The sequence below is a fragment of the Prionailurus viverrinus genome, chromosome C2, assembly GCF_022837055.1.
Source record: "Prionailurus viverrinus isolate Anna chromosome C2, UM_Priviv_1.0, whole genome shotgun sequence".
Classification (NCBI taxonomy): domain Eukaryota; kingdom Metazoa; phylum Chordata; class Mammalia; order Carnivora; family Felidae; genus Prionailurus; species Prionailurus viverrinus.
In genome coordinates, this window is record NC_062569.1 from 27,591,766 (window position 1) to 27,608,221 (window position 16,456).

At 39.2% G+C, this 16,456-nt stretch overlaps 1 protein-coding gene across 1 annotated transcript in view; it reads right to left on the bottom strand.

Annotated features, from left to right (window-relative positions):
• Positions 1–1,052: 1,052 nt before the first annotated feature.
• The window catches only part of MRPL3 (mitochondrial ribosomal protein L3), a 58,818-nt gene continuing 43,414 nt past the window's right edge, over positions 1,053–16,456 (bottom strand). Inside the window, exon 10 of the mRNA XM_047875725.1 lies at positions 1,053–1,393. Within this exon, the coding sequence (XP_047731681.1) occupies positions 1,241–1,393 (153 nt within the window). The 3' untranslated portion in view covers positions 1,053–1,240. The remainder of the gene's footprint in view (positions 1,394–16,456) is intronic.

The window sequence follows — 16,456 nt, forward strand, 5'->3', positions numbered from 1 at the left end:
CAACTCCCCACTGAATACTGATTTATGTTATCCTAGGTGTTTTTCCCTCACTCTTTTATTTTCTATTTATTTTTATTCATTTTGAGACAGCACGCACGCACACACATGAGCCGAAGGTGGGGAGAGGGAGAGGGAGACAGAGAGAGAGAGAGAGAGAGAGAGAGAGAGAGAGAGAAAGCAAGCCCAAGTGGCTTGATGCAGGGCTTGAACCATGAACCAGATCATGACCTGAGCTGAAACCAAGAGTTGGATGCTTAACCAACTCAGCCACCCAGGTGCCCCAACTATTTTATTGTATGGATTTTCTGTCAATTGCAACAAATCTTAATGGAATTAGGTGAAGAATAATGGAAATTTTTAAAAAAGATGTGACTATATTTGGACTTGAAATAAAAAATGAGAGAAATGAAATATCAGCAAAAAAAAAAATACTGTTGGACCTTTCAAATACAAATCCATTAGTTATTAGGAAATTATATGGTGATCTAGCTGTATGATTAATGTCTCTTGGGTTGCTGTATGAATCAAGTCTCAGAAAACATCCTGAGTTAAAAGTTAGATCCTGTGGGTCCTCAGGAATCTGGGTTCAGAGGAAATCCAGTAGTTCAATAAGGACTGCTTATACTTGCATTGTTAAGCTTGATTATTTGACATAATGTAGCCATTAGCAAACACGTTTTAATTTCATACAATGAAAAAACCCAGGGGACATTAATATTTTTAAAAATAGGTGATTCATAAGTTTGTTGAATGTACAACCCCGGGCCACTTCAAATCCTTCTGGGAAAGCAAGGAAAAATGATTAAAATATAATTTAAATAAAAATCTTACTTCCTTTCTCTGTTTAGAAAGTGTAAGTTTGCCACTGTTCCACATCTACCCCTTCAGGAAGACAGAAATATCTTTAACAAAAGAGGCTGAATTCATAAGCATCTTAAGATAACTTTAGAATATGTAGTAAAAAAGGATGAAGCTCACAAATTACAAAAGACTTTGCTCGTATGCAAACGGCCGGTCCATCGACATCTGGCATATCCAGTCTATTTAACTGATTTATTTAATGTGGTAATTTACTTAAAACAAAATTTAGTTTGGGGGATGGAATGATGTATTTATGCCCTTGACAAAGATGACAAGTGTGGTACTGTGATTACGAAAGGAAAATATATTTCCTGGTTATATATTGCTCTGGCTCATCAAAGCTCATAAAATACAGGAGGTTCTGCTATGTCCACGGAGGTTAGGAGAATATAATAGAAGGTGCACTAGGCTGACACACATTTTCATCATACAAATCTTCTGGTAGTTCTTCTTCATCTCCATCAGGAAAATATGTAGGGAATGGTAGATTTTTACAGAAGTCCTTATATGCAGGCAGTGTAGAATCTCTGATCTGGAAGGAGGGGGACAAAGACCTTATTAATAAGTAGTACCAGTTAAGTTACTTAAAGATAGTATGTTTTAATTATTAATAAACAATATCTATTCCTACATTTTCTAATGTGAATAACACAACTGTTACATAAAGTGAAAGGAACTCAATGTATTCTTTTTTTTTTTTTTAATTTTTTTTTTCAACGTTTATTTATTTTTGGGACAGAGAGAGACAGAGCATGAACGGGGGAGGGGCAGAGAGAGAGGGAGACACAGAATCGGAAACAGGCTCCAGGCTCCGAGCCATCAGCCCAGAGCCCGACGCGGGGCTCGAACTCCCGGACCGCGAGATCGTGACCTGGCTGAAGTCGGACGCTTAACCGACTGCGCCACCCAGGCGCCCCACAATGTATTCTTTTTATTCCAATAAACTTAATCCAATGACAGAAATACAACCTTCCTCAACTCAGTCATCTGCCTTCTAAATTACCCTGATAATTACATATCTTACTCATAACTTACAAATCTCTAGAACTGCCCAGGAGGATAAATTATATTTTAAAATTACTTCTTAGGTATCAACTATATCCAAACTATCTTCCTAAAAGTTATTACCATCTACTTCTTATTGATCTTATTATTATATATTTTTATTATTTTACTTTCTACCATAGATTCTTTTGAGTTGAGGTTTTTTTTTTTTTTTTTTTAATTTTTTTTTTCAACGTTTATTTATTTTTGGGACAGAGAGAGACAGAGCATGAACGGGGGAGGGGCAGCGAGAGAGGGAGTCACAGAATCGGAAACAGGCTCCAGGCTCTGAGCCATCAGCCCAGAGCCCGACGCGGGGCTCGAACTCACGGACCGCGAGATCGTGACCTGGCTGAAGTCGGACGCTTAACCGACTGCGCCACCCAGGCGCCCCTTGAGTTGAGGTTTTAAAAAAGAATTTACCTAGTATTTTTGTTAGTCTTATATCAAAGGGCACATAACCAAAAATGCCAGGTTTTATTAAAGAAATAAGCTTACATTTAACAAGTACCATTATCACTGAGAAGAGAAGGACAAAATAATATTTAGCAAAAAACAATCATTCCATAAGTCTTTACACTAGTTTTATTAGCTCTTTCTAATCTAAAAATATTCTAATTATATCTGTAAATTCATAAACCAAGAAACAGTTCAGATGTTGGTATGATCTAAAATGTTGGGTTTTATTTTTGGAAAACATTACTGGTTCTTTAAAGCTTCTGAGTCATTCTACAGCTTTCATTCAGTGAGAAATTAAAAAAAAATTACATGTAATTATACACACAGAGTAAAACACGGCATAATCATTTTGGCAATAAGAAACGAATAATTTGGTTGAAATAAGTACACAGCTGCTAGGAACAGCTATGTACAGAAACACATCTATTTTAATCTCTCTCATTAAAATTGTTCCAAGGAATTTTCAGTTAGTTGCTCAGAAGAAAATAAACTCATTTAATTTTTTCTTTCCAAGTCACTAATCTTGGGTTGAACTTGAACTTGGGTGGGGGCGGGAGGAGTCATATTCTTACTGATTTAAACTGTTTCAGAATTTAGAATGGAGAATAAAACCCAAGCAAATAAACAACCAAACCAACAACAGCAAAACTTTCTGTGCTAATTTGATAACTGAAAATTTAGTCATAAATGATCTAAACAGCAAATTCTCAGTTGCTTTTACATTTTGATAGATCTATCATACTTGAACATTTCAGAGAAAAGCACTACTTATATATTCTAACTATAAATGTTACAGTACTATAATTCATTGATTGGAAACATGAGTGACATTTTATTTAAATCTCTTTTGTCTCGGTGGTTCTAAAGCTGAGGGGCAGAGTTTGCATCCCATCTTTAACAAATGTGTAAGACTCAACAGTATGTATTTTTGTGCACTTAATCTAACCTCTGGCTTCATTATTTCCCCACCTTCACCAAAACTCTCTCAACTCTCTGGCTCATTCTTTTTATATTTCTGTATATTGGCAAGGCAGTTCAAATCCTCTGAGGAAAGATGAGGGGTAGGACACAAACAGGAAATCTAGAAAACACTTAAATGATAAATTAGGCTACAGGAATCAGCACACACAAATATTAGTTAATAATATACACCACATAATGCTGTAAACATATTCTTTAGGCTTTTTTTTAAATACGTTTAGTGAATCTAGACAACAAAAAATGCTTACATTAATTAAATGGGTTGGTCATCCCTAAGACCATCTTTACTAACTTTAGCATTAAAAAAAAAAAGTTACTGGCAGCCCTATACTCTGGGGGTGGGGTGCAAAAGTTCCTGTGGGATGAGAGAATGCTGAAGAGGCTGCCTGTCCACTAGGAAGCGCCTCAATCTCCATGGGCAAAGGGGCTCTTTTCACTTGCTATGGAATCACTGGGAAGGATAGAAAAAGTGGGATGACAGAAAAAGTTTTCAAAAAGTGGACCACACTTGTGTACCACCACTTCTCTTAAAACACAAGCCCACAAAACACCCCCAAACCCACATCTTAATGTTTGGACGGACACTTCTGTAAAGTTACAAAAGACTTGTTTAGACATTGTAGTTCGAAGATTGTTTTCTCAAGATGCGTTCTTTTTTTAATCAAAATATGTTTCCTGAAAATACATTCATTGGTGTGTTAACATTTCGAAGTGGACTGGACATTCTTTGATGCTAGTTTCTTGAAATATACTTGGACTACCCTTTGGGAATTGCCTGTGGTCTACCTTCTGAATGTCTTCAGTAATGGCGAGCCATCATCCATTAACAGAGTTGAGTTTTTGGAGGCAATTTTTTGTTGAAGTAGGTGGAAGAGTAATAAATGTCGACTATAAACTGTTTATAACAACCAGTCACAATATCACTGCACATATTATGGTTTTTCAAGACAGCTGACCTATTCATCTATACTGGTGTCAAAGAAAATGCTGAGGTGTTCCACTTTCAGCTGGAAAGCAAGCCTAGAACCATGTGTGCAGCAAAATGGGGAGAAAAGGACGATCTGACAACATATAAAAATTCATCTGTTGTACAGTATAATTTTATTACGGAAAATAATTTAATTTCCCTCTTGTCTCTTTTATTAGGTTGTGATATTTGTAACATATAATAAACCTGTAATGTGGAGGGGGTACATTTAATTATGAAGACAAAATGTTATAGGAAGTACAATGCCAACTTGTCAGTCTCAACAACCTGTCATTGTGTAAACAACCAGGTCATCTGGAGACTGGAAATCTACTTAAACCTGAAAATATGAAAAGTAAAAAAAAAATACTTGCAACAATTCATAAGATGTATTTTTTCTTTAAGAAAAATCAGAACAATTCAGTCAAAAAGTGAACTACAGAAAGGGAATTTTAATTACTGTAGGATTAAAACAAGTGTTATACTTTATGCTAGTAATGGAACCTACTTTAAGAAATGAAAAGAATACATAGAGAAAGACCCAATGTGAAAAATCAGAGGTTGAAGTTTCAATCTATTTTCATTGTTATTGTTGGAAAATTTCTGGGAATAAGCTGGTATTATTTCTACTACAAATTTATTTTTAGCATGGATGATTCAAAATCCCAAAGTGATTTCTTTTTTTTTTATATATATGAAATTTATTGACCAATTGGTTTCCATACAACACCCAGTGCTCATCCCAAAAGGTGCCCTCCTCAATACCCATCACCCACCCTCCCCTCCCTCCCACCCCCCATCAACCCTCAGTTTGTTCTCAGTTTTTAACAGTCTCTTATGCTTTGGCTCTCTCCCACTCTAACCTCTTTTTTTTTTTTTTTTTCCCTTCCCCTCCCCCATGGGTTCCTGTTAAGTTTCTCAGGATCCACATAAGAGTGAAACCATATGGTATCTGTCTTTCTCTGTATGGCTTATTTCACTTAGCATCACACTCTCCAGTTCCATCCACATTGCTACAAAAGGCCATATTTCATTTTTTCTCATTGCCACGTAATATTCCATTGTGTATATAAACCACAATTTCTTTATCCATTCATCAGTTGATGGACATTTAGGCTCTTTCCATAATTTGGCTATTGTTGAGAGTGCTGCTATGAACACTGGGGTACAAGTGGCCCTATGCATCAGTACTCCTGTATCCCTTGGATAAATTCCTAGCAGTGCTATTGCTGGGTCATAGGGTAGGTCTATTTTTAATTTTCTGAGGAACCTCCACACTGCTTTCCAGAGCGGCTGCACCAATTTGCATTCTCACCAACAGTGCAAGAGGGTTCCTGTTTCTCCACATCCTCGCCAGCATCTATAGTCTCCTGATTTGTTCATTTTGGCCACTCTGACTGGCGTGAGGTGATATCTGAGTGTGGTTTTGATCTGTATTTCCCAGATAAGGAGCGATGCTGAACATCTTTTCATGTGCCTGTTGGCCATCTGGATGTCTTCTTTAGAGAAGTGTCTATTCATGTTTTCTGCCCATTTCTTCACTGGGTTATTTGTTTTTCGGGTGTGGAGTTTGGTGAGCTCTTTATAGATTTTAGATACTAGCCCTTTGTCTGATATGTCATTTGCAAATATCTTTTCCCATTCCGTTGTTTGCCTTTTAGTTTTGTTGGTTGTTTCCTTTGCTGTGCAGAAGCTTTTTATCTTCATAAGGTCCCAGTAATTCACTTTTGCTCTTAATTCCCTTGCCTTTGGGGATGTGTCGAGTAAGAGATTGCTACGGCTGAGGTCAGAGAGGTCTTTTCCTGCTTTCTCCTCTAAGGTTTTGATGGTTTCCTGTCTCACATTTAGGTCCTTTATCCATTTTGAGTTTATTTTTGTGAATGGTGTGAGAAAGTGGTCTAGTTTCAACCTTCTGCATGTTGCTGTCCAGTTCTCCCAGCACCATTTGTTAAAGAGGCTGTCTTTTTCCCATGGATGTTCTTTCCTGCTTTGTCAAAGATGAGTTGGCCATACGTTTGTGGGTCTAGTTCTGGGGTTTCTATTCTATTCCATTGGTCGTGTGTCTGTTTTGTGCCAATACCATGCTGTCTTGATGATGACAGCTTTGTAGTAGAGGCTAAAGTCTGGGATTGTGATGCCTCCTGCTTTGGTCTTCTTCAAAATTCCTTTGGCTATTCGGGGCCTTTTGTGGTTCCATATGAATTTTAGGATGGCTTGTTCTAGTTTCGAGAAGAATGCTGGTGCAATTTTGATTGGGATTGCATTGAATGTGTAGATAGCTTTGGGTAGTATTGACATTTTGACAATATTTATTCTTCCAATCCATGAGCAGCGAATGTCTTTCCATTTCTTTAAATCTTCTTCAATTACCTTCATAAGCTTTCTACAGTTTTCAGCATACAGATCCTTTACATCTTTGATTAGATTTATTCCTAGGTATTTTATGCTTCTTGGTGCAATTGTGAATGGGATCAGTTTCTTTATTTGTCTTTCTGTTGCTTCATTGTTAGTGTATAAGAATGCAACTGATTTCTGTACATTGATTTTGTATCCTACAACTTTGCTGAATTCATGTATCAGTTCTAGCAGACTTTTGGTGGAGTCTATCGGATTTTCCATGTATAATATCATGTCATCTGCAAAAAGCAAAAGCTTGACTTCATCTTTGCCAATTATGATGCCTTTGATTTCCTTTTGTTGATTTCCTTTTGTTGTCTGATTGCTGATGCTAGAACTTCCAGCACTATGTTAAACAACAGCGGTGAGAGTGGACATCCCTGTCGTGTTCCTGATCTCAGGGAAAAAGCTCTCAGTTTTTCCCCGTTGAGGATGATGTTAGCTGTGGGCTTTTCATAAATGGCTTTTATGATCTTTAAGTATGTTCCTTCTATCCCGACTTTCTCAAGGGTTTTTATTAAGAAAGGGTGCTGGATTTTGTCAAAGGCCTTTTCTGCATCGATTGACAGGATCATATGGTTCTTCTCTTTTTTTTTGTTAATGTGATGTATCATGTTGATTGATTTGCGGATGTTGAACCAGCCCTGCATCCCAGGAATGAATCCCACTTGATCATGGTGAATAGTTCTTTTTATATGCTGTTGAATTCGATTTGCTAGTATCTTATTGAGAATTTTTGCATCCATATTCATCAGGGATATTGGCCTGTAGTTCTCTTTTTTTACTGGGTCTCTGTCTGGTTTAGGAATCAAAGTAATACTGGCTTCATAGAATGAGTCTGGAAGTTTTCCTTCCCTTTCTATTTCTTGGAATAGCTTGAGAAGGATAGGTATTATCTCTGCTTTAAACGTCTGGTAGAACTCCCCTGGGAAGCCATCTGGTCCTGGACTCTTATTTGTTGGGAGATTTTTGATAACCGATTCAATTTCTTCGCTGGTTATGGGTCTGTTCAAGCTTTCTATTTCCTCCTGATTGAGTTTTGGAAGAGTGTGGGTGTTCAGGAATTTGTCCATTTCTTCCAGGTTGTCCAATTTGTTGGCATATAATTTTTCATAGTATTCCCTGATAATTGCTTGTATCTCTGAGGGATTGGTTGTAATAATTCCATTTTCATTCATGATTTTATCTATTTGGGTCATCTCCCTTTTCTTTTTGAGAAGCCTGGCTAGAGGTTTGTCAATTTTGTTTATTTTTTCAAAAAACCAACTCTTGGTTTCGTTGATCTGCTCTACAATTTTTTTTTTTTAGGTTCTATATTGTTTATTTCTGCTCTGATCTTTATTCTTTCTCTTCTTCTGCTGGGTTTGGGGTATCCTTGCTGTTCTGCTTCTAGTTCCTTTAGGTGTGCTGTTAGATTTTGTATTTGGGATTTTTCTTGTTTCTTGAGATAGGCCTGGATGGCAATGTATTTTCCTCTCAGGACCGCCTTCGCTGCGTCCCAAAGCGTTTGGATTGTTGTATTTTCATTTTCGTTTGTTTCCATATATATTTTAGTTTCTTCTCTAATTGCCTGGTTGACCCACTCATTCGTTAGTAGGGTGTTCTTTAACCTCCATGCTTTTGGAGGTCTTCCAGACTTTTTTCTGTGGTTGATTTCAAGCTTCATAGCATTGTGGTCTGAAAGTATGCATGGTATAATTTCAATTCTTGTAAACTTATGAAGGGCTGTTTTGTGACCCAGTATATGATCTATCTTGGAGAATGTTCCATGTGCACTCGAAAAGAAAGTATATTCTGTTGCTTTGGAATGCAGAGTTCTAAATATATCTGTCAAGTCCATCTGATCCAATGTCTCATTCAGGGCCCTTGTTTCTTTATTGACCGTGTGTCTAGATGATCTATCCATTTCTGTAAGTGGGGTGTTAAAGTCCCCTGCAATTACCACATTCTTATAGATAAGGTTGCTTATGTTTATGAGTGTTTTATATATTTGGGGACTCCGGTATTCGGCGCATAGACATTTATAATTGTTAGCTCTTCCTGATGGATAGACCCTGTAACTATTATATAATGTCCTTCTTCATCTCTTGTTACAGACTTTAAAGTCTAGTTTGTCTGATATAAGTATGGCTACTCCAGCTTTCTTTTGGCTTCCAGTAGCATGGTAAATAGTTCTCCATCCCCTCACTCTCAATCTGAAGGTGTCCTCAGGTCTAAAATGAGTCTCTTGTAGACAGCAAATAGATGGGTCTTGTTTTTTTATCCATTCTGATACCCTATGTCTTTTGGTTGGCGCATTTAATCCATTTACATTCAGTGTTATTATAGAAAGATACGGGTTTGGAGTCATTGTGATGTCTGTATGTTTTATGCTTGTAGTGATGTCTCTGGTACTTTGTCTCACAGGGTCCCCCTTAGGATCTCTTGTAGGGCTGGTTTAGTGGTGACAAATTCCTTCAGTTTTTGTTTGTTTGGGAAGACCTTTATCTCTCCTTCTATTCTAAATGACAGACTTGCTGGATAAAGGATTCTCGGCTGCATATTTTTTCTGTCTAGCACCCTGAAAATCTCGTGCCAATTCTTTCTGGCCTGCCAAGTTTCAAAAGAGAGATCAGTCACGAGTCTTATAGGTCTCCCTTTATATGTGAGGGCACGTTTACCCCTTGCTGCTTTCAGAATTTTCTCTTTATCCTTGTATTTTGCCAGCTTCACTATGATATGTCGTGCAGAAGATCGATTCAAGTTACGTCTGAAGGGAGTTCTCTGTGCCTCTTGGATTTCAATGCCTTTTTCCTTCCCCAGTTCAGGGAAGTTCTCAGCTATTATTTCTTCAAGTACCCCTTCAGCACCTTTCCCTCTCTCTTCCTCCTCTGGGATACCAATTATGCGTGTATTATTTCTTTTTAGTGTATCACTTAGTTCTCTAATTTTCCCCTCATACTCCTGGATTTTTTTATCTCTCTTTTTCTCAGCTTCCTCTTTTTCCATCACTTTATCTTCTAGTTCACCTATTCTCTCCTCTGCCTCTTCCATCCGAGCCGTGGTGGTTTCCATTTTGTTTTGCATTTCATTTAAAGTGTTTTTCAGCTCCTCGTGACTGTTCCTTAGTCCCTTGATCTCTGTAGCAAGAGATTCTCTGCTGTCCTGTATATTGTTTTCAAGCCCAGCGATTAATTTTATGACTATTATTCTAAATTCACTTTCTGTTATATTATTTAAGTCCTTTTTGATCAGCTCATTAGCTGTTGTTATTTCCTGGAGATTCTTCTGAGGGGAATTCTTCCGCTTGGTCATTTTGGATAGTCCCTGGCGTGGTGAGGACCTGCAGGGCACTTCCCCTGTGCTGTGGTGTATAACTGGAGTTGGTGGGCGGAGTCGCAGTCAGACCTGATGTCTGCCCCCAGCCCACCCCCGGGGACGCAGTCAGACTGGTGTGTGCCTTCTCTTCCCCTCTCCTAGGGGCGGGATTCACTGTGGGGTGGCATGGCCCGTCTGGGCTACTTGCACACTGCCAGGCTTGTGATGCTGGGGATCTGGCGTATTAGCTGGGGTGGGTAGGCAAGGTGCACGGGGGCAGGCGGGGCGGGCTTAGCTCGCTTCTCCTTAGGTGATCCACTTCAGGAGGGGCCCTGTGGCAGCAGGAGGGAGTCAGATCCGCTGCCAGAGGTTTGGCTCCGCAGAAGCACAGAGTTGGGTGTTTGCGCAGAGGGAGCAATTTCCCCGGCAGGAACCGGTTCCCTTTGGGATTTTGGCTGGGGGATGGGCGGGGGAGATGGCACTGGCAAGCGCCTTTGTTCCCCACCAAACTGAGCTCTGTCGTCCGGGGGCTCAGCAGCTCTCCCTCCCTTTGTCCTCCAGCCTTCCCGCTTTCTGAGCAGAGCTGTTAACTTATGACCTCCCAGAAGCTAAGTTGCGCTTGCTGTGAGAACACAGTCCGCCCGGCCCCTTTGCTTTTGCAAGCCAGACTCGGGGACTCTGCTTGGCCGGCGAGCCGCCCCTCTGCCCCGGCTCCCTCCCGCCAGTCCGTGGAGCGCGCACCGCCTCTCCGCCCTTCCTACCCTCTTCCGTGGGCCTCTCGTCTGCGCTTGGCTCTGGCGACTCCGTTCTGCTAATCCTGTGGCGGTTTTCTGGGTTATTTAGGCAGGTGTAGGTGGAATCTAAGTGATCAGCAGGACGCGCGGTGAGCCCAGCGTCCTCCTACACTGCCATCTTCCCCTCCTCCCCAAAGTGATTTCTTATAAGTTGTATTATGTTGGCCTAAATCCCAGGCAGAATATTTACTTTCTATTTTATTTGATAGAAACAAGTCTGTGAGAGTACAACAGTTTTTCCCCCCCAATTTATGATATTATTTTTCTTTTACTTTGTTTTTGAACATAAATATGAATGTGCATATTTTTAAAATACTAAAAGTATAATCATAACAATGCTAGTAACAATGAATCCCTCCTTAAAATGTTTACCTTTTACCACCTTTTTTTTTTTTTTAATGTTTATTTTTGAGAGAGACGGACTGTGAGCAGAGGAGGGGCTGAGAGAGAGGGAGACACAGAATCCGAAGCAGGCTCCAGGCTCTGAACTGTCAGCACAGTTGTGGGGCTTGAACCCACGAACTGTGAGATCATGACCCAAGCCAAAGTTGGATGCTTAACCAACTGAGCCACCCAGATGCCCCTACCACCTTTCTTTAAAATAAATAAATAAAGTTTTATTTATTTTTTTTTAGTTATGACTACACCCAACATGGGGCCTGAACTCACAATCCCAAGACCAAGAGTCACATACTCTTCGAATTGAGCCAGTCAAGTGCCCCTTTACCAAATGGTCTTGTTGACTCTCTCACTGAATTGCCATTTTGTGTATTTTCAGTTCCTGTGTCAAAGTATTTTAAGAAAAAAATTAGAAGTTCTTTTTTGGAAGGATATTGATATTTTGGCAACAGTTATCCTAATATCCTTTTTCTAGTTCTTTCTTTTAATATGAAATTTATTGTCAAATTGGTTTCCATACAACACCCAGTGCTCATCCCAACAGGTGCCCTCCTCAATGCCCGTCACCCACCCTCTTCTCCCTCCCACCCCCCATCAACCCTCAGTTTGTTCTCAGTTTTGTAGAGTGTCTTATGGTTTGGCTCCCTCCCTTTTTTTTTTTCCCTTCCCCTACCAAATGGTCTTCTGTTAAGTTTCTCAGGATCCACCTAAGAGTGAAAACATATGGTATCTGTCTTTCTGTGTATGGCTTATTTCACTTAGCATAACACTCTCCAGTTCCATCCATGTTGCTACAAAGGGCCATATTTCATTCTTTCTCATTGCCATGTAGTATTCCACTGTATATATAAACCACAATTTCTTTATCCATTCATCAGTTGATGGACATTTAGGCTCTTTCCATAATTTGGCTATTGTTGAAAGTGCTGCTATAAACATTGGGGTACAAGTGCCCCTATGCATCAGCACTCCTGTATCCCATGGGAAAATTCCTGGCAGTGCTATTGCTGGGTCATAGGGTAGATCTATTTTTAGTTTTTTGAGGAAGCTCCACACTGTTTTCCAGAGCGGCTGCACCAGTTTGCATTCCCACCAACAGTGCAAGAGGGTTCCCGTTTCTCCACATCCTCTCCAGCATCTATAGTCTCCTGATTTGTTCATTTTAGCCACTCTGACTGGCGTGAGGTAATATCTGAGTGTGGTTTTGATTCGTATTTCCCTGATGAGGAGTGACATTGAGCATCTTTTCACATGCCTGTTGGCCATCTGGATGTCTTCTTTAGAGAAGTGTCTATTCATGTTTTCTGCCCATTTCTTCACTGGATTATTTGTTTTTCGGGTGTGAAGTGTGGTGACATCTTTATAGATTTTGGATACTAGCCCTTTGTCTGATAGGTCATTTGCAAATATCTTTTCCCATTCTGTCGGTCGCCTTTTAGTTTTCTTGATTGTTTCCTTTGCAGTGCAGAAGCTTTTTATGTTCATGAGGTCCCAATAGTTCATTCTTGCTTTTAATTCCCTTGCCTTTGGAGATGTGTTGAGTAAGAAGTTGCTGCAGCTGAGGTCAAAGAGGTTTTTTCCTGCTTTGTCCTCTAGGGTTTTGATGGTTTCCTGTCTCACATTCATGTGCTTTATCCATTTTGAGTTTATTTTTGTGACTAGTGTAAGAAAGTGGTCTAGTTTCATTCTTCTGCATGTTGCCGTCCAGTTCTCCCAGCACCATTTGTTAAAGAGACTTTTTTCCATTGGATATTCTTCCCTGTTTTGTCAAACATTACTTGCCCATACTTTTGTGGGTCCAATTCTGGAGTCTCTATTCTATTCCATTGGTCTATGTGTCTGTTTTTGTGCCAACACCATGCTGTCTTGATGATTACAGCTTTGTAGTAGAGGCTAAAGTCTGGGATTGTGATGCCTCCCGCTTTGGTCTTCTTCAAAATTACTTTGGCTATTCGGGGTCTTTTGGGGTTCCATACAAATTTTAGGATTGCTTGTTCTAGCTTTGAGAAGAATGCTGGTGCAATTTTGATTGGGATTGCATTGAATGTGTAGATAGCTTTGGGTAGTATTGCCATTTTAACAATATTCTTCCAATCCACGAACACAGAATGTTTTTCCATTTCTTTGTATCTTCTTCAATTTCCTTCATAAGCTTTCTACACTTTTCAGCATAGATATCTTTTACATCTTTGGTTAGGTTTATTCCTAGGTATTTTATGGTTCTTGGTGCAACTGTGAATGGGATCAGTTTATGTGTCTTTCTGTTGCTTCATTATTAGTGTATAAGAATGCAACTGACTTCTGTACATTGATTTTGTATCCTGTGATTTTGCTGAATTCATGTATCAGTTCTAGCAGACTTTTGGTGGAGTCTATTGGGTTTTCCATGTATAATATCATGTCATCTGCAAAAAGTGAGAGCTTGACTTCATCTTTGCCAATTTTGATGCCTTTGATTTCCTTTTGTTGTCTGCTGATGCTAGAACTTCCAACACTATGTTAAACAACAGCGGTGAGAGTGGACATCCCTGTTGTGTTCCTGATCTCAGGGAGAAAGCTCTCAGTTTATCCCCACTGGGGATGATATTAGCTGTGGGCTTTTCATAAATGGCTTTTAGGATGTTTAAGTATGTTCCTTCTGTCCCGACTTTCTCGAGGGTTTTTATTAAGAAAGGATGCTGAATTTTGTCAAGTGCTTTTTCTGCATTGATTGACAGGATCATATGGTTCTTATCTTTTCTTTTATTGTGGTGTATCACAGTGATTGATTTGCAAATATTGAACCAGCCCTGCAGCCCAGGAATGAATCCCACTTGATCATGGTGAATAATTCTTTTTATATGCTGTTGAATTCCATTTGCTAGTATCTTGTTGAGAATTTCTGCATCCATATTCATCAGGGATATTGGCCTGTAGTTCTCTTTTTTTGCTGGGACTCTGTCTGGTTTAGGAATCAAAATAATGCTGGTTTCACAGAATGAGCCTGGAAGTTTTCCTTCCCTTTCTATTTTTTGGAACAGCTTGAGAAAGATAGGTATTATCTCTGCTTTAAATGTCTGGTAGAATTCCCCAGGGAAGCCATCTGGTCCTGGACTCTTATATTTTGGGAGATTTTTGATAACTGATTCCATTTCTTCGCTGGTTATGGGTCTGTTCCAAGTTTTCTATTTCTTCCTGTTTGAATTTTGGAAGTGTGTGGGTGCTTAGGAATTTGTCCATTTTTTCCAGGTTGTCCAGTTTTTTGGCGTATACTTTTTCATAGTAATTCCCTGATAATTGCTTATATTTCTGAGGGATTGGTTGTCATAATTCCAATTTCATTCATGATTTTATCTATTTGGGTCATCTCCCTTTTCTTTTTGAGAAGCCTGGCTAGAGGTTTATCAATTTTGTTTATTTTTTCAAAAAACCAAGTCTTGGTTTCGTTGATCTGCTCTACAGTTTTTTTTTTTTAGGTTCTATATTGTTTATTTCTGCTCTGATCTTTATTCTTTCTCTTCTTCTGCTGGGTTTGGGGTATCCTTGCTGTTCTGCTTCTAGTTCCTTTAGGTGTGCTGTTAGATTTTGTATTTGGGATTTTTCTTGTTTCTTGAGATAGGCCTGGATGGCAATGTATTTTCCTCTCAGGACTGCCTTTGCTGCATCCCAGAGCGTTTGGATTGTTGTATTTTCATTTTCATTTGTTTCCATATATTTCTAAATTTCTTCTCTAATTGCCTGGTTGACCCATTCATTCTTTAGTAGGGTGTTCTTTAACCTCCATGCTTTTGGAGGTTTTCCAGCCTTTTTCCTGTGGTTGATTTCAAGCTTCATAGCATTGTGGTCTGAAAGTATGCAAGGTATGATCTCAATTCTTTTATACTTATTAAGGGCTGTCTTGTGACCCAGTATGTGATCTTAGAGAATGTTCCATGTGCACTTGAGAAGAAAGTATATTATGTTGCTCTGGGATGCAGAGTTTTAAATATATCTGTCAAGTCCATCCAATCCAATGTATCATTCAGGGCCCTTGTTTCTTTATTGATCCTGTGTCTAGTTGATCTATCCATTGTTGTAAATGGGGTATTAAAGTCCCCTGCAATTACCACATTCTTATCAATAAGGTTAATTATGTTTGTGATAGTTTTATATATTTGGGGGCTCCCATATCTGGGGCATAGACATTTATAATAGTTAGCTCTTTCTGATGGATAGACCCTGTAATTATTATATAATGCCCTTCTTCATCTCACTACAGCCTTTAATTTAAAGTCTGGTTTGTCTGATACAAGTATGGCTACTCCAGCTTTCTTTTGACTTCCAGTAGCTTGATAGATAGTTCTCTATCCCATTACTTTCAATCTGAAGGTGTCCTCAGGTCTAAAATGAGTCTTTTGTAGACAGCAAATAGATGGGTCTTGTGTTTTTATCCATTCTGATATCCTCTGTCTTTTGGTTGGAGCATTTAGTCCATTTACATTCAGTGTATTGAAGGATACGGGTTTAGAATCATTGTCACATCTGTATGTTTCATGCTTGTAGTGATGTCTCTGGTACTTTGTGGTCCTTGCAACATTTCACTCACATAATCCCCCTTAGGATCTCTTGTAGGGCTGGTTTAGTGGTGATGAATGCCTTCAGTTTTTGTTTGGGAAAACCTTTATCTCTCCTTTTATTCTGAATGACAGACTTTCTGGATAAAAGATTCTCGGCTGCATGGTTTTTTCTGCTCATCACATTGAAGATTTCCTGCCATTCCTTTCTGGCCTGCCAAGTTTCAGTAGATAGGTCTGCCACTACTCTTATGTGTCTATCTTTGTAAGTTAGAGCCTGTGTATCCCTAGCTGCTTTCAGAATTTTCTCTTTAACCTTGTATTTTGCCAGTTTCACTATGATAATGTCATGCAGATGATCAATTCATGTCTGAAGGGAGTTCTCTGTGCCTCTTGGATTTCAATGCCTTTTTCCTTTCCCAGATCAGAGAAGTTCTCAGCTATGATTTGTTCAAGTACACCTTCAGCCCCTTTCTCTCTTTCTTCTTCTGGAATTCCTATGATACGGATTGTTCCATTTGATTGCATCACTTTAGGTCTCTAATTCTCCCCTCATAGTCCTGGATTTTTTAAATCTTTTTCTCAGCTTCCTCTTTTTCCATAATTTTATCTTCTAAATCACCTATTCTCTCCTCGGCCTCTTCAATCTGTGCTATGGCCGCCTCCATTTTATTGTACACCTCATTTATAGCATTTTTAGCTCCTCATGACTATCTCTTAGTCCC